This window comes from Ornithorhynchus anatinus, chromosome 3 (assembly GCF_004115215.2).
Source record: "Ornithorhynchus anatinus isolate Pmale09 chromosome 3, mOrnAna1.pri.v4, whole genome shotgun sequence".
Classification (NCBI taxonomy): domain Eukaryota; kingdom Metazoa; phylum Chordata; class Mammalia; order Monotremata; family Ornithorhynchidae; genus Ornithorhynchus; species Ornithorhynchus anatinus.
The window spans coordinates 89,269,683-89,293,110 of record NC_041730.1 but is presented as its reverse complement, the minus strand read 5'-3'; the positions used below and the strand labels follow the sequence as shown (position 1 = coordinate 89,293,110).

The following is a 23,428-nucleotide window of genomic DNA, read 5'->3' as shown; positions in this document are numbered from 1 at the left end:
ACTATACTAAGCACTTGGATTAAGAGAGCTTGGGCAAAACCTTTAAGAAATGGGCTTTCAGGAAGTGAGGCTTGTATTGGAAAATGCCCACACCTCCCAGTTCATTTGGTAGAGTATTCTTTTCAAGCTGCTGAAGCTCACTGCCAACAAATGGATTCATTCATTCAATAGCACTTACATGCTCTTTAAATGGTGAGAAGTGCGGCAGGAGCTGGTAAAAGGGTGGTGGGTCAAGAAAACTTTTTGCAAGCTCAAGACAAGTCTAGAGAAGAAGTGAGCTCCTCAGCAGAAGGGCTCTTTCTTCATTCATTCAATAGTATTTATTGAGCACTTACTATGTGCAGAGCACTGTACTAAGCACTTGGAAAGTACAAATGGGCAACAAATAGAGACAGTCCCTACCCATTGACGGGCTTACAGTCCTTTAGACAAGCTTTCTTCGAAAGTCCAGATAGGAAGAGGAAATTGACTAAGATAATGCATCCCAGGAATCTGGCATGGCCCATTATGTTCAGGATCAGCTGGGGAAATTGTTTACTGGGAGGCAGTGAGGCCTAGTAGAAGGAGCATGAGAAGCAACGTGGCTCAGTGGAAAGAGCCCAGACTTGGGAGTCAGAGATCATGGGTTTGAATCCTGGCTCTGCCACTTGTTACCTGGGTGACTGTGGGCAAGTCACTTCACTTCTCTGGACCTCAGTTCCCTCATCTGTAAAATGGGGATGAAGACTGTGAGCCTCAAGTGGGACAACCTGATTACCCTGTATCTACCCCAGCGCTTAGAACAGTGCTCTACACATAGTAAGCACTTAACAAATACCAACATTATTATTAGAGTATGGGCCTAGGAATCCAAAGGATGTGGGTTCTAATCCAGGGTCCACCACTTGTCTGCTTTGTAACTTTAGGCAAGTCACTTCACTTCTCTCTGCCTCAGTTACCTCATTTGTAAAAGACTTGTGAGCCCCATGTGGGACATGGACTGAGGCCAACCTTATTATTTGGTAACTACCCCAGCACTTAGTATAGTGCCTGGCATATAGTAAGCACTTAACAGATACCATAAAAAAGGAACAGTATTCAATAGTATTTATTGAGCGCTTACTATGTGCAGAGCACTGTACTAAGCGCTTGGGATGAACAAGTCGGCAACAGATAGAGACGGTCCCTGCCGTTTGACCGGCTTACAGTCTAATCGGGGGAGACGGACAGACAAGAACAATGGCACTAAACAGCGTCAAGGGGAAGAACATCTCGTAAAAACAATGGCAACTAAATAGAATCAAGGCGATGTACAATTCATTAACAAAATAAATAGGGTAATGAAAATATATACAGTTGAGCGGACGAGTACGGTGCTGTGGGGATGGGAAGGGAGAGGTGGAGGAGCAGAGGGAAAAGGGGAAAATGAGGCTTTAGCTGCGGAGAGGTAAAGGGGGGATGGCAGAGGGAGTAGAGGGGGAAGAGGAGCTCAGTCTGGGAACGCCTCTTGGAGGAGGTGATTTTTAAGTAGGGTTTTGAAGAGGGAAAGAGAATCAGTTTGGCGGAGGTGAGGAGGGAGGGCGTTCCAGGACCGCGGGAGGACGTGACCCAGGGGTCGACGGCGGGATAGGCGAGACCGAGGGACGGTGAGGAGGTGGGCGGCGGAGGAGCGGAGCGTGCGGGGTGGGCGGTAGAAAGAGAGAAGGGAGGAGAGGTAGGCCTAGTGGATAGAGCACAGGCCTGGGAGTCAGAGGACCTGGGTTCTAGTCCTGTCTCAACCACTTGTCTGCTTTGTGACCTTGGACAAGTCACTTGATTTCTATGGCTCTCAGTTCCTTCACCTGTAAAATGTGGATTAAGACTGTGAGCCCCATGTGGGACACAGACTGTATGCAACCTGATTAGCTTGCATCTACCCCAGTGCCTGGCACATAGTAAGTGCTTAACGTTGGCCGAGTCACTTCCCTGTGCCTCAATTTCCTCAACTGTAAAATGAGTATTCAATCCTACTCCCGCCTTCTTAGACTGTGAGGCCCATGTGGGACAGGGACTGCACCTAATCCGATTAACTTGTGTCTACCTCAGTGCTTAGAAGGGTGCTTGACACATAGTAAACACTTAACAACTATAATAATAATAATAAATACCTTTTTCTTTTAAAGAAAAAAAGCACAGGCCTGGGAGTCAGGGAACGTGGGTTCTAATCTCAGCTCCACCACCTGCCTGTTGTGTGACTTTAGACAGATCATTTCGATTCTTCACAACTCAGTTTCCTCATTTGTAAAATGAGGATTCAACCACTGTCCTCCCACCTACTTAGACTGTGAGCTCCATACGGAACAAAGGACTGTGTCCGACCTGATTATCATGTACCTACCTCAACACTTAGTTCAGTACTTGGCATGTAGTAAGCACTTTACACACACCACAGTGATTATTATTTTCATCGTTATGGTGTGAAAAATCAGAGATAAATAATGTAAAGCAGTTGTTTTCATTATTTCCAATAGGAAAGTGCGCCTGGAGGAAAGGTTTGCACGGAATGTGGGCTAGGAAGATAGAGTCTGCATTTTTTACCCTTTCTTTGAAGCAGTACTCTGAAAGAAATGCACTAGCTATATAAAGCCTCATTTTTGAAAATGCATAGACCTCACCACTGCCACTGCAGGTCCAATTTTGCAGTTAAAACAACATGGCCTTTAGGTCAGCCCTATTTAAAGAATCAGAGTTCTACTTTAGGATTTCATAAAGGAAAAATGGTTCCCCCATCCATGTCCCACCAGAGAGTAGTTTAACTGAAACATTCCATCAATCGATGGTATTTATTGTTTTACTGTGTGCAGAGCATCACCATCAGTGGTATTTATTAAGCACTTACTGTATGCAGAGCACTGTTCTAAGTGCTTGGGAAAGTACAGTACAGCAGAATTAGTAGATACTTTCCCTGCACACAATGAGTTTATAGTCTAGAGAAGATTGAATCTGATTTACAAAGCATACTGAGAATAAATATGAAAATAATTTCCTTTCTGTATTATTACAACATTCTCAACTATATTATGTTGTTATATTTGTTCCAGTTTAGTGCCAAACTAGCAAGAGCGCAGAATAAATCAACAAAATTGTTTCCTGATTTCAGTATATTTCCTCAGAATATCTACAGACGGGTAAGTTGTGTTTTTTCTTTACTACTTCCTGCAAATATACCTGTGCTACCTTAGTGGTTTATGATTTGCATATTTGATATTTATGAATTATCATCATGATTATTGTATTTGTTAAGCTCCTACTATGAGTCAAGAACTATTCTAAGCGCTGGCATAGACACAAAAATATCAGGTTGGACACAGCTCCTGTCTCACAGGAGGCTCACAGTCTAAGTGAATGATATTTTAAGGGGACTTTCTTGAAAAATATCATTAGTATTTATTGTAGAAGCAGCGTGGCTCACTGGAAAGAGCATGGGCTTGGGAGTCAGAGGTCATGAGTTCAAATCCCGGCTCGGCCACTTGTCAGCTGTGTGACTGTGGGCAAGTCCCCCAAGGGGACAACCTGATTACCCTGTATCCACCCATCCATCCATCCACTCAGCCACGCTGCTGGAGTCAGTTAGGACATGGGCTTGGGAGGGAGATAAGGGAGATGGGGAGCCAGTGTGGTGAGCCACTGTGTAAACTAGACAGAGTTGGTAGAGACCCTTGAAGCTATTTTTGTTTGATGGCAGAGATTCAAATGACCCAAAACAAAAGTGGACCAAATATGAATAAAAGAATTATGATGAATAGCTAAGTCAATAAATCGTAGGCAGTTGATGAGCTTTAGTCTGGCCATGTAGACTTCAGGACATTGAACCTGTTCAAAGGAAATGACGTCTTCCCCCTGGCCTGTATCTCCTTCCCCCAGCACACCCAACTAAACATCACTCTCCCCACCTTCAAAGTCCTATTAAAATCATATCTCCTCCACAGTACCTTCCCTGACTAACCCCTGATTACCCTAAGAGCGCCCTTCTGCAACATCTATGCACTTGGTTCCGTGCCCCTTAAATACTTTGATATTTACCTCCCCCACCGTCCCACAGCACTTGTGTTCATAGCTCAACTGAATTTTATTAATAATAATAATGTTGGTATTTGTTAAGCATTTACTATGTGCAGAGCAAATTTCTAAGCACTGGGGTAGATACAAGGTAATTAGGTTGTCTCATGTGGGGCTCAGTCTTAATCCCCATTTTCCAGATGAGGTAACTGAGGCACAGAGAAGTGATTTGCTCACAGTCACACAGCTGACAAGTGGTGGAGCCAGGATTGAACCCATGACCTCTGACTCCCTCTTTCCACTGAGCCATGCTGCTTCCCTATATCTCCCCCCTCTATTCTGCAAGCCATTTATGGGAAGGGAAGCAGCATGTCCTAGTGGAAAGAGCAGAGGCCTGGAAGATGGGAACTGGCTTTTAATACCACCTCCACCACTTGCCTGCTATGTGACCTTGGGCAGCCCCCTTAACTTTTCTGGGCCTCCTCTCTAAAATAGGCATTCAATACTGGTTCTCCCTCCTACTTAGACCGCGAGCCCCCTGTGGGACGGGGACTGTGTCTGACATGATTATCATATATTCACCCCTCTGCTCAGAACAGTGCTGGACACTTAGTAAGCACTGAAATACCATTAGTTGTTACTATTAGATCAAGCCTAATAGTATTGTCCTCTCCCAAGAGTTTAGTATAGTGCACTATAGAGTATTGTCCTTTATTGTATTGTCCTCTCCCAAGAGTTTAGTTTAGTGCACTGCACACACTAAGTGCTCAATAAATACCATTGATTAATTGATAGTGGCTTGGCCAGAGCCACAGACAGTCATCTCTGCCACTCACTTTCTTGCTGGGAGAGTGGATGTGACAGCAAATAGGTGAGCAGGGATGCAATACCTTGCAAAATATACCCAAAACACAGATACCGAATAATAATAATATTGGTGGTATTTTTTAAGCCCTTATGGTGTGCTTAACACTGTAGTAAATACAAGATCATCAGGTTGGACAGATGGCCCCTGTCCACATGGGGTTTTCAGTCTAAGTAGAAGGGAGTGGGAGTTAATCTTTATTTTATAGCTGAGGTAACTGAGGAACAGAGAAGTGAAATGACTTGCCCAAGGTCACCCAGCAGACAAGTAGCAGAGCTGGGGTTAGAACCCAGGTCCTCTGACTCCCAGGCCCATGCTCTTTCCGTGAGGCCAAGCTGCTTCTCAGTGTACACATTAAGCCCTAAGAGTGGCCGATGGGTTGATGTAACGTGCGAGATAGGGATTAATCCAGGCAAACCTCTTGGAGAAAATGGTTTTTCAGGGGGGGTTGAAAGGTGAGGGACAAGGGTTCTTTTTGGTTTTGTTTTTTATGATATTTGTTAAGTGCTCACTTTGTGTCAAACACTGTTGTAAGTATTGGGGTAAGTGTCTGTCCTACATGAGGCTTACAGTCTAAGTAGGAGGGAGAACAGGGATTCACTCCCCATTTTAAAATTGAGGAAGCTGAGGCACAGAGAAATTAAGGAACTTGTTAAGGTCTCACAGCAGATAAGTGGCAAAACCAGCATTAGAGCCAGTCCTCTGACTCCCAGGCACCTGCTCTTTCTACTAGGGCAAGTTGCTTCCCAGGCAAAAGACTCACATCTGCTGGTTTAGCAAATTTGAGTTGGGGAGGGAGCTCCAGCCAGGGAGAAGTCATGACCCATGAGGCAGAGACGGGTGGGCCAAGAATCAGATCCTGTTGGAAAGAGGGAAGTGTGAGCACTGGGGAGTAAAAGGGAGAAGAGAGCTAGTCAGTAGTTTGTTTCCTACAGAAAGTATTGGTTAGTTTTGGAGGAATCAACCAGTGGTATTTATTGAGCACTTACTGGTTGCAGAGGAAGAGAAGAATGTATTCTGCCGGACATTTTAGAAAGATGATCTAGACAGCAGAATGTAGGATGGACTGAGGAGGGTAGAGATCAGAGGCAGAGAGACTGATTGCAGCAATCCCACAAGGGGAAAAAAAGATCTAGTTTACATATAATTATCTTGTTTTCCACCTATTCCATATTCCACAAATTCTACTGGGACAGAAATGGGTCTTGACAGTTTGGTTGCTTCTATGTGTTCGCTAGATTGTAAGCTTCTTAAGGGCAGAAATCTTGACTATCAACTCAACTGACGAACTCTCCAAAGTTCTTAAAACAGGGCTGTGCATACAGTTAGAACTCAATAAATCAATAGTACAGATTTATCTCACTATTGGCAGTCTCTCTTAGTCCCAATAGCCTTCTGTGATATGGTTTATGTTTACAAGGAAAGGGGGAGATTTCCCACTCTTCTTTTGACCCATACAGGAGATTTCCCACTCTTCTTTTGACCCATACACCAGATTCCCCTAAATTTCTTCCTGCCTCTACTTTCTCCAAATTCTCAAATCCACCAGGAGTCTCCTGTTGGGTCTCCATGGGCCTTGGAGGGCATTTTTCTATTCAGTGGCTGGAATCCCATCTTGTCCTGACCAGACAAGACGAAAGAGCCTGAATCTGTGATTTTACCCTAAAACCCAGCAGCTCAAAGGGCTGCACTGCTAAAGAATAGATTTGATTTACTTAGACTTTGAGCCCCAAGTGGGACAGGGACTGTGTCCAACCTGATTAACTTGCATCTCCTCCAGTGCTTACAATAGTGCTCGACCCACAGCAAGCGCTTAACAAATACCATAATAATGATAACATTTCCATTCACAACTTCCTCCCATTCTCCAGGAAGGTGACTTCTGCAGAGAGTGAGGGAAACCTGTGTTGATATATTGCATGGAGGATCAGCATTGCATTATGCTGCTGTCCATGGAGTAAAGTCACTCTTCTTTGAACAACTTCACATTACCAACCAGCCTAACACACAAGAAGAGGCACCTTCAAAATTTAAGACACCATCACGTGTCTGTAATTTCATAATTTTGCTATGTCTTCAGTCAGCAACAGGGCAGTCTGCTATGGGGTCCAGACTGAAGACAAGGCTATGGAAAATTAACTCGTGGGTTCCTACATTCTGTCTTTCAGTTCTTGTAACTTGCTTTTACATTGCCCTTTTAAAACAGCCTGGGATCCCCCAATCCCCCTCGCAGCAGCCCACAAAGGTAGTCATTCCTTACCTTGTACAAAATCCCCATGCCAACTGCCATTTTGAGCATCTTCATTCAATTTTCTGTCTCTCATTTGCAGCCAAAGGGGGGGGGGGGGAGGCCTCGGGCAGAGGGGGCCCAGTCCGTATCCACTAGTCTCAGTCCCATCATATTTATTGAGGGCTTACTCTGTGTGCAGTGCTGTGCTAGGCACTTGGGAGAGTACAAGAGGCACATTCCCTACTCTGGGTGAGCATGTACCTCTGTGTGTGTGTGTGTGTGTGTGTGTGTGTGTGTGTGTGTGTGTGTGTGTCTCCTCTAAACTGCAAGATTCCCTGTGGGCAGGGAATGGGACTACCAACTCTGCTGTATTGTCCTCTCCCAAGTGCTTAGTACAGTGCTCTGCACACAGAGCTCAATAAATACCAATGATTGATTGTAGGATCCCAGCGGTCCTTCCTCTTTGAAAATGTTACTGGTGGTGAGCCTTACGTGTGTGTGTGTGTGTGTGTGTGTGTGTATGTATATATGAGTGTGGTTGAATATACCGGGGGGACTGACACTCTCCCCAACCGCCCTCCTCGTGAGTACATAAGGAAATACCGCACAGACAAATTTGGCTCAAGTAAGTCCATTCTTTGCTTCTAATCCCACCTCTTGCTAACTCAACCTATGAGAAAGGCTAGGAAACCAAGATCAGCCTTCATCAGTCGGTCGATCGATATTTTTTTATTGCCTGCTTACTGGGTGCTGAGCATTGTACTAAGCACTCGAGAGTCCACTAAAATAGAGTTGGTAGACCAATCCCTGCCTTCGAGGAGTTTACAGTCTAGTGGGAGCTTACTTGGGACGAATCTGTTAGCGCAGCAAGAAGGGCAACCAGATCCGAGACAGCTACTGTCAATTGTGGGTGTGAGGAGTCAGATCAAAGGCCTGAGAACCTAATTCATCCTTTCTGACTGAACAAACCCAACCTGACCTTTCCCCTTCCTTTCCTGCCGCCTGGTAAGAACAGCTACCATTCCCCATCCACCTTTCCCAAAACTAGCACCTCTAAAAAACAAGCAGGACTCCGTCAACATTCCTCCCCCTTGGTTCAACTTGACGAGTGACTCCCCCTAAGTCACGACCATGAGCCATGGCTGCACTTCTCTAAGAAAGCAGTGCGCTTTGGTTTCTCAAACCTGCGAGATCTTTAAAATCTAAACACTTTTTACAAAACGTTTCTCTCTTTCATGTAGAAGCTTCAACACCTGCAGGAAGAAAAGAACAAAGAAATCGAAATGCTCCGTAACACCATCCGAGAGCTGGAGCAACGTCTCAAGGTTTACCAGGAGCCCCGGCACAAATTTAGACGATTGTAAATATAATCATAAACACGTATTTCTGTCCAAAACATCTAACGAGCTTTGAACTCTCCCGTTCTGCAAAAATGACAACTTTAGATTCTTTTTTTTTTAATTGAGTTTATCTAAAATTCCAAATGTGCCCCATCTTTTATCTCTGCTCACCCCCGGGGCTTATTAGCATTAACCATAGAAGAGCTCAGGTTCATAGGATTGGATTTCCCTACTGAACCGTCATTAACTATGGCAAATACTTTCTAAGCCATTCCCACATAAACAGCATCAGTTCCTCTCCCCTCAACACATTTTCAAATAGACAATCTCAAATGTTTTTCTTGAAAATAAAAGTAAAACTTGTCAAATGTTTCATTAGTGTGTAATATTCTAAAACTAATGTAGGAATCTGAAACTATAAAAACGTCCAAGTATAGAAAAACTATTAATTTTGAAGCAATACAGATAATGGTATAGCCCCATGTCTTCAGGATGGCACATTCTCCTGGGGCAAAAACCTCAGTCAGTTCCCTATTTCTGCATCTCAAGCTACAACGAGGTGTAACCGTCCTCCGTGATTTTGGGATCAGTTTAAGAAAAGAAGCCATTTAAAAAAAACTACTGGCTAGTTTCCTCAGAGGAGATAAGTAATAGTAAAAAAAGGAAGGCAAACCCGTCTTTTTCGATTGTCTCCCATTCTTGATTGCTAACTATCCAACAGAAACCCCTAGGTTTATAGTTTATGTTTCTGTTCTCATAAATGCAAGCAGAACGGCAGGAGGCAAGCAAGAAAGACAGATTTCCCAGACACACTATCGCCCTTCACCAGGCTCTGAAATGATCAAATACGGCTCGGTTCAAAACTCCAGGGTAGGAGATTCCCACTTTGCAGGCCAAATTAGTATATAATTTTCTCGCCAATTACCTTTGGTCAAATTCATTTGGCCCCTCCGGTAGCTTGGATTAATTAAGGGCCTTTATAGTTGGTTTAAAAAATAAATCTCACGTCCCTCTCAGCACCGGGATTGACCCTAGTGCAGAGGAGCATGAGGGGGTGGTATACTCGGTTTAAAAATGTTTAACGTGTGGGTCACTTTCACATTCCGGCCGTATTTTCTCATTTTCAGGCTGCGTTGGGGTCTGTGGGTGAGGGCGAGGGCAACTGGGCCGCTGGCGGTCAGGCCGGCAGTGGGGAACGTCACTGTCAAGATTCAATGACGTCTTCCCCTGACTGCCGGCCCTGTCAGCTGCACAGAGCCGGGAGGGCGTCTCTGCACTGTCAGAGGGCCGTGGCTGTCGCCTTGCTCCCGAAGAGCAGGTGGCGACAGTGTCAGCATCAGCTACTCGGAGCAGGCCCGGAGCGCTTGTGCCAATCTCAGAGTAACTGATTCTGACAGCTCGCGTTGCCCTTGCGTCAGGCCTTCTTCCTCGGGCTCGGGAGCTCCTCTCCTCGCCCCTCCGCCGCTTCCCGACTCCCGCCCTGACCCTGCCTGGGCTGGCCCGCAGGTCTCAGCCGCTTGTGGAGGCCCTGAGGGGCGGGGGATCTCAGAGGACCGTCGGGATCTGCCGGCGCCTGCTCCGTCCCCGAGGGGTGAGGCTTGTGCCCGTGGTGATGGTGGTGGTGGTGATGGTGGTGCGGGCGGTCGTTGTGGGGCAGGGGCGCCTCCGTCGCTTTCTCTTTGGCAGCCGATGAGGTGTTGGTACAGAACTCTTCAGCCTCGGGCATCTGAAACACAGTCATCACGTTTCATTTCCCCAACTGGGCCCTGCTCTCCGCTAACTTGGCCGGAACGAGTTACCCAACGCCACACAGGAAGCAACTGGCAAAGCAGAATTAAAACACGGGTCTTCTGACTCCCAGGCCCATGCTCTTTCCACTACCTGAATTCATTTTTAAATAAAAACAATGCTGTTTATTTAGAGCTGCATGGCGTCAGGAATAGAGCATGGGCCTGGGAGTCAGAAGGTTATGGGTTCTAATCCCAGCTCAGCCATTTGTCTGAGCGGTATGACTTTGGGGAATTCACTTCTCTGTGCCTCGGTTACCTCATCTGTAAAATGGGTATTGAAACTGTGAGCCCCATGTGGGACAGGGACTGTGTCAACCCGATTAGCTTGTATCCACCCCAGCACTTAGTTACAGTGCCTGGCACACAGTAAGTGCTTAACAAATACCATAGTCATTATTATTATTATTAGGCAAAATTCAGGGCTTCTCTAGATTCCTACCCCTTTTCTACTAGCCAAAATCATTAAATAAGGAAGATACCGTGTACGAGCAGTTTCCACAGTTCTGTTCACAGTAGGTTGTCTTGATAGAGTCTTCAACGTAGGAAAAACTTAGGAAAGTGTAAGGCAAGCTGAGGTGATACACAAGGCGGCCACACCTAGATGTGGAAGAATCACAGTCGGGCATCATTTTGCAGAACTGTGAAAGCATTCATTAAAGTAGTCCGGAAAGCTCATCAGTGAGGCCAAGTGAGAGACTATTACAACCTTAATTGGATCAGAGTATTTCAGAAACTAGCTAAACCAAGTAAAGTTCTGTAATATGGAGCCGACTTCTGACAGAGGCTCGACTTCCTTCAGGGTACTGAGAGAACCAGAGGACCGTGTCTGTTTGTTATATTGTACTCTCCCAAGCCCCTTAAGCGCTCAATAAATGATTGAATAAATGAATTTGGCCCTCTAGAGTGCCACTCACCAGCATCACCACCATCCTTATCTATTAAGCACCTATTCACCTATAGTGCAGAGCACTCAATTAGGTGCTTGAGAAAACAAAAAAAAAAAAGAAAAACATTCCCACTCCCAGGGGGAGACAGAAATAAGAGAAGCTGCCTAGTGAACAGAGCATGGACCTGGGAGTCAGAAGGACCTGGATTCTAATTCCAGCTCCGCCACTTGTCTGCTGCGTAACCTAGAGCAAGTCACTTCGCTCCTCTGGGCCTCGGTTCCCTCATCTGTAAAATGGGGGATAAAGACTGTGAGCCCCATGTAGGACATGGGCTACGTCCTACTTGAATAGCTTGTATCTGCCCCAGCCCTTAATACAGAACCTGGCACAAAGTAAGCACTTAACAAGTAACATAAAAAATGTATAACAGTTTGAGGAGGAGTGAAAGCATGACTACAATCGGTAATAGCAAGAGTATGGAAAAACTAATAAATGGAGGAAGTAAATAGAAAAAAGTGTTAAGAATGGCTGTTGGAATGGCATGACCGGGAATGGGGGATATCTTCTGGAGGAGGTGGGATTTCAGGAGACTTTGAAGATAGGGAGAGACTAGGCTTGATGAATTTGAAGAAGGGAAGGAGGGAGTTCTACGTAGAGGTGGAGCACGGGAGCAATGGGTCAGAGTCGAGGGAACAAGACAGAGCGGCATAAAGGAGGTAAGTTACTTTGGGAGGAAGGAAGAACCTGAACTGGGTGTAATCAACCAGTGGTATTTATTAAGTGCTTACTTTGTGCAGAGCCCTGTACTAAGCACTTGCAAAGTACAATACAATAAGGTTGGTAGATTAGTTCCCTGGCCACAAGGAGCTTTCGTTAAGAGAAGGATGTAGAAAGGTCAGAAGGATTTCCTTCCACAGACAAAGATGGGAAATTCAACCTGGGCCTTCTGGGAAGAATCGAGGTCACCGCTTTGAATCCTTACCAGGTAACCCTCTCTTTGGGTTTCCAAGATGGAACTTTCCATTGGCTAATCAAGAAAGGCAGTCACTGAAGTTTGTTTCACAGGCTCTTGGCTTTTATTGTAAATTAAATCCGGTGCTAACTTGCCCCAGTGATTAAAACTCACCTTAAACTGCAGGGGACCAAGGCAGGCCCCAATTCCAGTCTCAGTTCAGCATTACAAAAGACTTTGGCTAGGCCTCCAGGGTATAAGCCGTCAGACATCACATACTCCCCCAGGAATGTACCACAAAAAGAGTCTACAGTTTTATGACCTAATTAATAGGGGAAAATTTTTCCTACTAGAAAGGTGAAACTCTCTGATCTGATTAAATGTTTTAGTTTCTAGAAAGCCACTTACACCAGCATTTCAAAGATCAGCTTTAACAAACCGTGTGGTAAATAGCTTCTTGTAATTAAAGAACTCCAAATTTCTTCTTAGGGCTTACAAAATGCAGTGTGGTTGCATTTTGTAAGCCCTAAGAAGGAATTTGGAGTTCTTTAATTACAAGATGTAAACCTTGGTTCCTGCCCCATTATTATATATATATGCGCACAGACCTGTCGTATATCAGAAAATCATCCTTGTTTCCTTTTAAGGTAGACCAGACATCTGTTTGCTTTTCATCCTGTTGATAAACAGGAATATGCTCAGAGACTTTCTCTTTCAGAGTTTTGTGGTTTAGCTGGGATGGCATTCCTTGATGGTTGACAATAATGTAAGAGATGTTCGAATAGCCTTCATTCTCCAATTTCACTCGCAGATCTTCCAATCTAAAAGGTTTAAGGAGAAAAAAAATGCATATAATGCTCACATAAGTATCTTACATTTTTAATAAGATCACAAAAAGAACATTTCCCAGTTAATGGATAATTCTTGATTCATTCTTTGTATAAGTTCTTGAATATCAGATGTTTCACAGAAAGACTGCATTTTGGGGTGCTGTTCTATATCATTGCATATAACTGTATTTATTCAACTCTCACAAGCAAGAAGCAGAGAGGTCTAGTGGTTAGAGCACGGGTCTGGGCATCTGAAGGACCAAGGCTGTAATCTCAGCTCTACCATTTGTCTGCTGAGTCTCTTTGGGCAAGTTACTTCACTTCTCTGTGCCTCTGTTCCCTCATCTGTAAAATAGGAACTAAGACGATGAACCCCGTGTGGGATATGGACTGTGTCCAACCTGATTAGCTTGTATCTACCCCAGCACTCAGTACAGTGCCTAGCAGGAGAAGCAGCGTGTCTCAGTGGAAAGAGCTTGGGCTTGGGAGTCAGAGGTCATGGGTTTGAATCCCAGCTCTGCCACTTGGCAGCTGTGTGACTGTGGGCAAGTCACTTAACTTCTCTGGGCCTCAGTGACCTCATCTGTAAAATGGGGATGAAGACTGTGAGCCTCACGTGGGACAACCTGATTACCTTGTATCTACCCCAGCGCTTAGAACAGTGCTCGGCACATAGTAAGCACTTAAATACCAACATTATTATTAGCACATAAAAAACACTTAAATATCATTTCTAAAAAAAGAAAATCACGCCATGTTGTGAAATCATTTTAATGGCACCAAGTAGTCCCCTAGTGCTGTACAGCACTCAGCCCCGAGATCCATCCATCATTTCTGATGGGCGGCTCACCCGCTGTATGTAGTGCCCGGCAGGTATGAGGTCTTATTTTCTTGTAAGCTCCCAGGCACCTGTTTAGAGCAGGTGGAGCCACCCATCAGAAATGATGAGCCCATTGTTGGGCAGGGATTGTCTCTTTCTGTTGCCGAATTGTACATTCCAAGCTCTTAGTACCATGCTCTGCACACAGTAAGCGCTCAATAAATACCACTGAATGAAGTAATGGCCGGAAGGATCTCGTACCTGAACACTCCAGACCTAGAACCAGTGTGAAGCAATTAATTCTAGTGCTAGTAGCTTGCACTCCCACTCTCTGGATCCCTCTCCTCCACCCCGGCTCCCCATCCAGAATGGAGAACAAGGCAGTATATTGACTGCAAAATGCATGTTATCCTTTTTTACGGTTTTTGTTAAGCACTTACACTTGGGCTTACAGTCTAACAAGCACCTAGTGAATAGACCATGGGTGTGGGAGTCAAAAGGACCTGGATTCCAATCCCCCTTCTGCTTTGGGAACTTGGACAAGTCACTCAACTAGTCGGTGCCTCAGCTTCCTCATCTCTAAAATGGAGATTCAACACCTGTTCTCCCATTCCTCCAGACTGTGAGTCCCATGTGGGACAGGGACTGTGTCCAACTCAATTAACTTGTATCTTCCCCAGTGCTTAATACAGGGCTTGGCACATAGTAAGGACTTAGCAAATAGTATAATTATGAATTATGATTATGATTAGAACCCAGAGAAGTGTTCTATCCACTGGACTAGCGGCAGGGCTATCTGAACATAAGCACTCAGTACAGTGCTCAGCACACAGTAAGTGCTCAATAAATACCATTAAATGAATGAACACAGTAAGAGCCCGATAAATACTAGTGATTTATTACTCCCAGGGAGTTACTTGGACAGAAGGTGTCCATAAATGCCCTCAGGCACACTGTCTTGAGTGTAGTTAGGCATCTGTTTTCAAAACAAGAACCATGGTGACTTAATGCCTGCACTAAATGTTTTTTCTATGTCAGGGAACTGTGTGTATCACCCTTCCAAGGTCTTCCTTTTTATCCGATAGCAGTGAATTCCAGTTGCTAAAATGGCATTACTGAAAACTGTGGTTTGAATGGGCCCAAGGAAAGGAAGCCCAGATTCCCCAGGCCCACAGTTCACCCGAGGAGAGCTCCCCTCCCAAGTCCCAGTTTTCCGCTTGGAGAGGGGCCCAGCTCACCTGGAAGCCTGCAGGATGCACAGATATCAGCTGGCTTGGAGGAGGGCCACCACGGTCACCGTTCCCAGAGAGTTCAGCATGGGATCCTGGTCCCTGATTTGCCACCTTGGGGCTTCCTTGCAGTGGGAACTTGCACTCTGGCTCTCTGCCCCCCCACCTGGGAGGAGGCAGAGAGCCAGGGCAAGCCCCAGGCCTTGCCACATGGCTGGGCTTTTCCTGTGAAAAGAGAAAATCCATTCATTCATATTTACTGAATTCTTACTGTGTACGGAGCATTGTACTAAGCACCTGGGAGAGTACAGTAGAACAATAAACAGACACAATCCCTGCCCACCATGGGCTTACAGTCTAGAGGGGGAGACAGACGTTAATAGAAATCAATGAAATGTAATGCTGTGGGGCTGGAGGGGGGGGGGGTGATGAATAAAGGGAGCAAGTCAGGGCGATGAGGAAGAGAGCGGGAGAAGACGAAAGGAGGGCTGGGGAAAGCCACTTAGAGGAGATGTGGCTTCAATAAGGTTTTGAAGGCGGGGAGAGTAATTGTCTGTCGGATTTGAGGAGGGAGGGTGTTCCAGGCCAGAGGGAGGACGTAGGTGAAGGGTTGGTGGTAAGACAGATAATACATATATAATAATTATAATAATAATAAATACAGTATTTGTTAAGCACTTATGTATCAAGCACTGTTCTAAGCGTTGGGGCGGGTACAACTTCAGAGGGGAATAGTATTGGACATTCAGTGATGGCTGGATCAGTGCATACAACAAGCATTCAATAGATTCCATTGATGATGATGATGATGTCTGGGTGTGCCCTTTTCTGCTGGAGATGCTTTTTCAGTCCCACCCAAGAAGATAGATTTCAATAAATTGTATTTACTGAGGCTTTACTCTGTGCAGACCATTGTACTAAGCACTTGGGAAAGTACAATATAACAATAAACAGACACATTCTCTGCCCACAACAAGCTTAGATTTGAGGCCGAGTTACCATGGGGCAATAGGGACATGGACCCTGAACTTCATTCAATCGTATTTATTGAGCACTTACTATGTGCAGAACACTGTACTAAGCACTTGGAAAGTACAATTCAGCAACAAATAGAGACAATTCCTACCCAACAACTCCAACCAGCAGGATACTCCCCAGGAGGGACGGACTGTGGCTCATCACCGGGCCTTTTCTGCCCCTGGCAGTCTGCTTTGGCCCATTGCTTAGAGGATCAAAGGCTTTTTCTGCCCCTGGCAGTCTGCTTTGGCCCACTGCTTAGAGGATCAAAGTGGCCAGCTGGACTGCACCGATGGTTGCCCCAGCAGCAGCAGCCCCAGCAGCAGTGGAGAGGTGAATAATAATAATAATTATGGTATTCGTTAAGCGCTCACTATGTGCCAAGCACTCGTCTAAGCTGAAGGAGGAGCCACACACCCAACTCAATCACTTGTATCTATTGAGCACTTACTGTGTGCAGAGCACTGTACTAAGCGTTTGGGAGAGTACAATGCAACAATAAACAGACACTTTACAAGCCCACAATGAGCTTACAATGGTGGGGAGTGGTGGGGAGAGATAGACAATAATATAACTATATAAATTACAGTGGAAGTGGGGAAAAACAAAGGGAGCAAGTCTGGGCAGAAGGGAGAGGGAGAAGAAAGGGGGAGCTTAGTCAAGGAAGGCCTCCTGGAGGATATGTGCCTTCATTAAGGCTCTGAAGTGGGGGAGAGTAGCGCTTGGGAGAGTCAAATACAACAGAGTTGGTAAACACATCCCCTGCCCACAACCATCATTAAGTGTCCTGGGTCCAGGGTCCTGGTTCTACTGGGAAGCAAGTCTAGCTGAGACTGAGACCCTAGGGGAGCAGTGTCACGTGACTCGAGCTTAAAGCAGGTGAGGGACTTACTGAGCAACTCTCAGAACTCCTTGCGATCGACTTCTCACCGAATCCTCCAGGTCCCGGTTAATCAGCCTGTCAGCCTCCTCCCTAACCCTCTGGACCGAAGGGGGCCAAAAGGTGTTGTTGTTAGGGTTGTTGTCATGGAGTGTGTTGAGCACTTACTATGCGCCAGCCACTGCATTAAGCTCTGGGGTAGATACAAGCTTATAGGGTTGGACCTAATCCATGTCCCACATGGGGCTCACAGTTCTCATCCTCATTTTAGAGATGAGGTAACTATGGCAGAGAGAAGTGAAGCAACTTGCCCAAGGCCACACCTCAGACGAGTGGCAGGATTAGAACTCAGGTCCGGCTGACTCCCAGGTCCGTGCTCAATCCATTAGGCCAATGGGTGGTGCGGATCAGGGACTGTCTGTGGCAGAGAGTGGGGATGGGAGGGATGGAGTCCTAGCAGGAGCCAAACCCTATCACCAACTCTAACCCTCTGCCCACAACCCACTCGACTCTAACCCTCGGTCCACAACCTACTCTCGCAAAGCCCATCTGTTTCCTGACCCCCCAGGGGGTCTCAGACTGCCACCCTGAAGGGACCTGCCCACATATGCCCAATGGACAGCCCACAGCAGAACAGTTAGACCTTGAAACCCCCCGCAGCCACTGTAAATATGGAGCCGAGGAGGCAGAGCCAAGGATCCAGCATAGTCTCGTGGATAGTGCATGGACCAAGGAGTCAGAAGGACCCGGCTTCTAATCCCATCTCCTCCACGTGTCTGTGGTGTGACCTTGGGCAAGTTGCTTTACTTCCTCTGTCTCCGTTATCTCATCTGTAAAATTCATTCATTCAATAGTATTTATTGAGCGCTTATTATGTGCAGAGCACTGTACTAAGCGCTTGGAATGTACAAATCAGCAACAGAGAGACAGTCCCTGCCCATTGACAGGCTTACAGTCTAATCAGGGGTAAAATGGGGGTTAAAACTGTGAGCCCCATGTGAGACAGGGACTGCATCCAACCCGATCTGCTTGTACCCTCCCCACTGCTTAGTACAGTGACTGGCACACAGTAAGCACTTAAAAAAAAAATCAGTTAATAATAACAATGGTATTTAAGTGCTATGTGCCAAGCACTTCTAAACACTAGGATAGATACAAGGTAATCAGGTTGTCCCACATGGGGTTCACAGTCTTAATCCCCTCTTTACAGATGAGGTAACTGAGGCACAGAGAAGTGAAGTGACTTGCCCAAGGTCACATAGCAGACGAAGGGCAGAGCCGGGGTTAGAACCCAGGTCTTTGACTCCCAGGCCCGTGCTCTTGCCACTAGGTCACACTGCTGCTGATTATTAAGGACCCTACACACCAGACACCAATTAGCCAAGGCACAGCCCTTCCCTGATAAACAAGGTCCAGGGAGCCAACGCCCAGCTGAAGAGGGGCCAGGGGAGGGCAGCCTTTCTTTCTTCTCCCCATCTCGACTGTAAACTCATCATGGGCACGGAATACATCTACCAGCTGTGTTCTGTTGGACTCTCCCAAGCGCTCAGTACAGCGCTCTGCACAAGGTTAGTGCTCAGTAAATACCATTGAGTGACTGATGATGAAAGGGAGGAAGCACAACAGTAAACCAGAATTGCAAAGGCTGCCAACTCCAAAGTGTGGTTCTCCATTCATTCAATAGTATTTATTGAGCGCTAACTATGTGCAGAGCACTGCACTAAGTACTTGGAATGTACAATTCGGCAACAGATAGAGACAATCTCCAGACAGGGTCTGGTACCTTGTCAGGATGCCGGTGAAGTGACAGCAATGGGTACCTAATCCTGGGACTTGGGAGGAGTCCAGCAAAGGAAAGAAAGTAGGATCAGGTAGTCGGAGGTGAGGGGAAGCTTCGGATTCCCCTGAGCACCTGGTGTCTCATCCAGAAGCAGCCCCAAGCAGTTAACAGCGGCAGGGTTGGTTAGGAGAGGTAGAAGTGATGGCTAATAGTGACATGGGCTAAGAGAACCCGTGGAGTGGAGCTTTTTTATGGCATTTTTTAAGCACTTTCTGCCAGACACTGTACTAAGCGCTGGAGTAGATACAAGACAATCAGGTCAGAGACCATCCGTGTCCCACATGGGGCTCATAGTCTTAATCCCCACTTTCAGAGGAGGTAACTGAGGCACAGAGAAGTGAAGTGACTTTCCCAAAGTCACAGAGCAGACAAGTGGAGCAGCTGGGAGCCTGAAGCGGGGCAAAGGAGGGGTGAGAGTTGAGACCCCACTGGGAATGCAAGCTCTTTTCTGGAGTTCCTCCCCAGCCTTTCTGGCACTGGATGCTGTTGGCTGAACCCAGCAAATAATAATAATAATGATGATGGCATTTGTTAAACACTTACTATGTGCAAAGCACTGTTCTAAGCGCTGGGGAGGATGCAAGGGGATCAGGTTGTCCCACGTGGGGCTCACAGTCTTAATCCCCATTTACAGATGGGGTAACTGAAGCACAGAAAAGTTAAATGACTTGCCCAAAGTCACACAGCTGACAAGCAGCAGAGCTGGGATTTGAACCCATGACCTCTGACTCCCAAGCCCGGGCTCTTTCCACTGAGCCACGCTGCTTCTCTTACTTGTACTTCCTCAGTACATTAAGGGGCCCAGCACCTTTGCAACAGCCCCTCTAGACTGGAAGGTCATGGTTATTTTATACTCTCCCAAGCACTCAGTACAATGCTGTGCACACAGTAAGGACTCAATAAATATGATTGACTGCAAACCAGCTACTGTGTGAACAGCCCAAAATATTTATTTAAATTTTATATTTGTTAAGCACTTACTATGTACCAGGAACTGTACTAAGCCCTGGGGTAGATACAATCTAATTACGTTAATCAAGAGCAGCCCCAAAACATGGACGAACTGACCCACTCAAAGCCCTGCCAACTCTTCATTCCCAGAATCAATCAGTGGTTATTTACTAAGCACTTAATATGGTCCGGACACCGTACACTGTGTACTAAACGGTTGGGAGAGTACACAAAAACAGAGAGTTTGGTAATACAGATAGATGGTCCTCCGCCTGGCTGCTCTCCAAGGCAGAGTTGACTATGAGAACATAAGGCGCTATTGATTGGCAAACCGCCCCCAAACAATGCTCTTTTGTGACCTCACTGTTTCTTGGATTCCATAAAAATGCAAAAAGTCCCATCTCAGGGAATTGTGTATCATCCCAAAGAGTTCCAGAAATGTCGAGCCATTCTATTTTAGATGAAAACACCTACAGTTCTTCCCCACTAAGCACGGTATGCTATGCACACTGTCGGCACTCAATAAATATCATTGATCGTTACAAAAGTGATTTTAGTACCTTCAACGTGGTCAGATCATATTGCCTTGCTCCCTTCATTCAACCCCCGCTCCCAGCCCCACAGCAGTGATGTATATATCCGTAATTTAATTATTTCTATTCAGTCTATCTCCCCCTCTGGACTGTAAGGTCGTTTTGGTCAGGGAATGTGTCTGTTTATTGTTATATCGTACTTACCCAAATGCTCACTGCACAGAGTGAGGGCTCAATAAATATGACTGATCTATGCCTGATCGATTGATTGACTCCTCTAGTCTGTAAGCTCCTTTTGTGCCGGGAATGAGTCTACCAACTCGTCTGTATTGTTCTCCCCCAAGTACTTAGTACAGTGCTCTGCATGCAGTTAAGTGCTCAAAAAATACCACTGGTAATGATGGTTTTGCACCCTGAAAGACGCACAGTAACCACTAATTCCTCCTAGCGGCATGGCAATGGGAACACTGCAAAGTTGTTAATGGTTCTCATGTTTCAAGGGGGCCTATGGAGAGAAAAATACCAAGTTTGGGCAGGCCCGGAGTCTTTGCACCAGGAACAGAAAAGCACATTCTTCCCTTCTTTGGCCTCTCACTCCCAATCCCATTGTCCAGACTTTGCACTGACTGGGCTAGAAACCTCAGGATAAAAGCAATGGAAATGAAAGCTTCCCTTCTCCTAACTTTGCTTCTCAACTGGCCCGACTCCTGCCCCAAAATGCTGGTCTTCTCCCACCTCATCCTCCTTTTCCCCTTCCCCTCCTTCTCCCCCTCCTCCTCCTCCACTTTCCAATCAATCAATCGGATTTAATGAGCGCTTAGTATATGCAGGACACTATACTAAGCCCTTGGGCGAGTACAACAAACAATGTAACAAACCCATTCCCTGCCCACAGCGAGTTTACCGTCTTAGAGGGAGGAGACAGACATTAATTACAATAATACATACATTAATTAATCCACTAATAGAGGGGAAGATTCTCCTTTCCTACCCCTCTAGACCCCCCCCCGCCACACACACACTCTCCAACTTGGGGCCTGCCACCTGCCCCCGACCTCTTTCCCCACCCCCAGGGGGGCATGGGCTTTGGAGTCAGGGCTCATGAGTTCGAATCCCAGCTCTGCCACTTGTTGGCTGTGTGACTGTGGGCAAGTCACTTAACTTCTCGGTGCCTCAGTTCCCTCATCTGTAAAACGGGGATTAAGACTGTGAGCCCCACATGGGACAACCTGATTCCCCTATGTCTACCCCAGCGCTTAGAACAGTGCTCGGCACATAGTAAGCACTTAACAAATACCAACATTATTATTATTATTATTATGTCCCATCCCCAGCTAGATCCCACTGGTTATTTTCTCCAAGAGATGGAGGGCCCTGGAGTCAGTTTGGACAAACTGGCATTCCTCCCCAGCCTTCATCCTCCAGACTCAGCCAGGACCAGCATTCCCAAACCGCTTCATTCCACAACGAGGAAGCCTTCCGGGGGAGGGAAATGAAATGTCCAGCTGGAGGGGAGGGGGAATTCTGCAGCCCACCCTGGTCACCCACCACTGGCTATCACTTGTCCCGCTCCCCGCCGTCCGGATTTCATTTCCTTAAAGCAACTTTCCATCCTCGAGAGAGGATACATGGCCTGTGATGTTCACATCCGTGCACTGTTCTCTTGTCCTCTCCCTGAGCGCTCAGTAAATGCCACTGACCTACAGACTGCCAACCAAAGCTCAGGCCGGAGGCAAACGGCGAAGGGTTGGAGAGAAAACCCCACTTACAGCAGGAGGCTCAGCTGTGCTCCGTTGTGCTTGGGCTGACTCTGCTCCGGGTGACAGGCCCAGCCCCCGCCTCCACCGCCTTATATATAGTCCCCTTGTTTACCGCCCTCTCGGATTCGGCCCAAAGGTCACCGCCCTCCCGTGACGTGACTTGGCATGCGGACCCTGCGATCCCCTGCCCCCGGGGCTTTGTTTATAGCTTAACCATCTCCACCAGCAGCAGCAGCAGAAAAAGAAGAAATAGAAGAAAAACTTGAAGAAGAAGAAAAAGTGGGCATGCATGCTGCAGGAGCTTTGCAAAACATGGAAGTTTTCGTATTCCCTGCTTATTCCTTATTCCCTGAAGTTTTCTTATCCCACCCCCCCACACACACTCATGTATACATCTATAATTGTATTTATTTATATCCCCGTCAGTTTATTTATATTGATGTGTCCCTCCTCACATCTGCCAAACTAGCTCACTTCGCCCCTTCAGAGCCCTATTGAAAGCTCATCTCCTCCAGGAGGCCTTCCCAGACTGAGCCCCCCTTTTCCTCTGCTCCTCCTCCCCTCCCCGTCGTCCGGACTCCCTCCCTTTGCTCTATCCCACCCCCTACCCCGCAGCACTTGTGCATATATGCACATAATTATTATTCTATTTTATTAATGATGTGTATATGTCTATAATTCTATTTATATTGATGCTTTTGATGCCTGTCTACTTGTTTTGTTGTCTGTCTCCCCCATTCTAGACTGTGAACCCCTTGTTGGGTAGGAATTGTCTCCATCTGTTGCTGAATTGTACTTTCCAAGAACTTAGTATAGTGCTCTGCACACAGTAAGTCCTAATGGATAGAGCACAAACCTGGGAGTCAGAAGGTCATGGGTTCTAATCCCGGCTCTGCCACTCGTCTGCAGTGTGACCTTGGGCAGGTCACTTCATTTCTCTAGGCCTCAGTTCCTTCATCTGTAAAATGGGGATTGAGATTGTGAGCCCCATGAGGGAAAGGGACTGTGTCCAACCCGGTTTGCTTGTATCCACCCCAGTGCTTAGTAAAGTGCCTGGAACATAGTAAGCACTTAAATGCCATAATTACTATTAGGATTTACTTCATTTCTCTGGGCCTCAGTTACCTCATCTGTAAAAGAGGGATTGAGACTGTGAGCCCATGTGGGTCAGGGACTGTGTCCAACGTGATATGCTTGTTTCCACTCCAGCACTTAGTATAGTGCCTGGCACATAGTAAGAACTCAACAAATACCACAATTATTATTATTAATAAATAAGATTAACTGAATGAACCCCTCCAGCCCCCACCCCGAGGGTCTCGGATTAAATAGTTCAGTCCAGGATGGGAGTTAAGCCAGAGGAAGAGAGGTACCTCGCAACCACAGGGGGAAAGGAATCTGTTGACCCAGTGCATCTTGTGCTCAACTTTTCTTTTTCTTTTCTTTTTCAGTTCCTTTAACTCTTCCTATTGCTCTCCCATTTCCGA

General features: G+C 46.3%; 2 protein-coding genes across 2 annotated transcripts in view; one reads left to right on the top strand and one right to left on the bottom strand.

Moving 5' to 3' along the window:
• Positions 1–9,231, top strand: part of CCDC152 (coiled-coil domain containing 152) — a 32,025-nt gene extending 22,794 nt beyond the window's left edge. Inside the window, exons 8-9 of the mRNA XM_039911527.1 lie at positions 3,060–3,146; positions 8,354–9,231. Coding sequence (XP_039767461.1) covers positions 3,060–3,146; positions 8,354–8,476 — 210 coding nt within the window. The 3' untranslated portion in view covers positions 8,477–9,231. The remainder of the gene's footprint in view (positions 1–3,059; positions 3,147–8,353) is intronic.
• On the bottom strand, positions 8,562–22,037 carry SELENOP (selenoprotein P). Its single transcript, XM_029061674.1, has 5 exons — positions 21,951–22,037; positions 14,970–15,185; positions 12,690–12,902; positions 10,722–10,839; positions 8,562–10,178 (listed from the first exon to the last, which is right to left on the bottom strand). The coding sequence occupies exons 2-5, from the start codon at positions 15,170–15,172 to the stop codon at positions 9,867–9,869; spliced, it is 846 nt and encodes a 281-aa protein (XP_028917507.1). The 5' UTR covers positions 15,173–15,185; positions 21,951–22,037; the 3' UTR covers positions 8,562–9,866.
• Between the last annotated feature and the right edge of the window lie 1,391 nt (positions 22,038–23,428).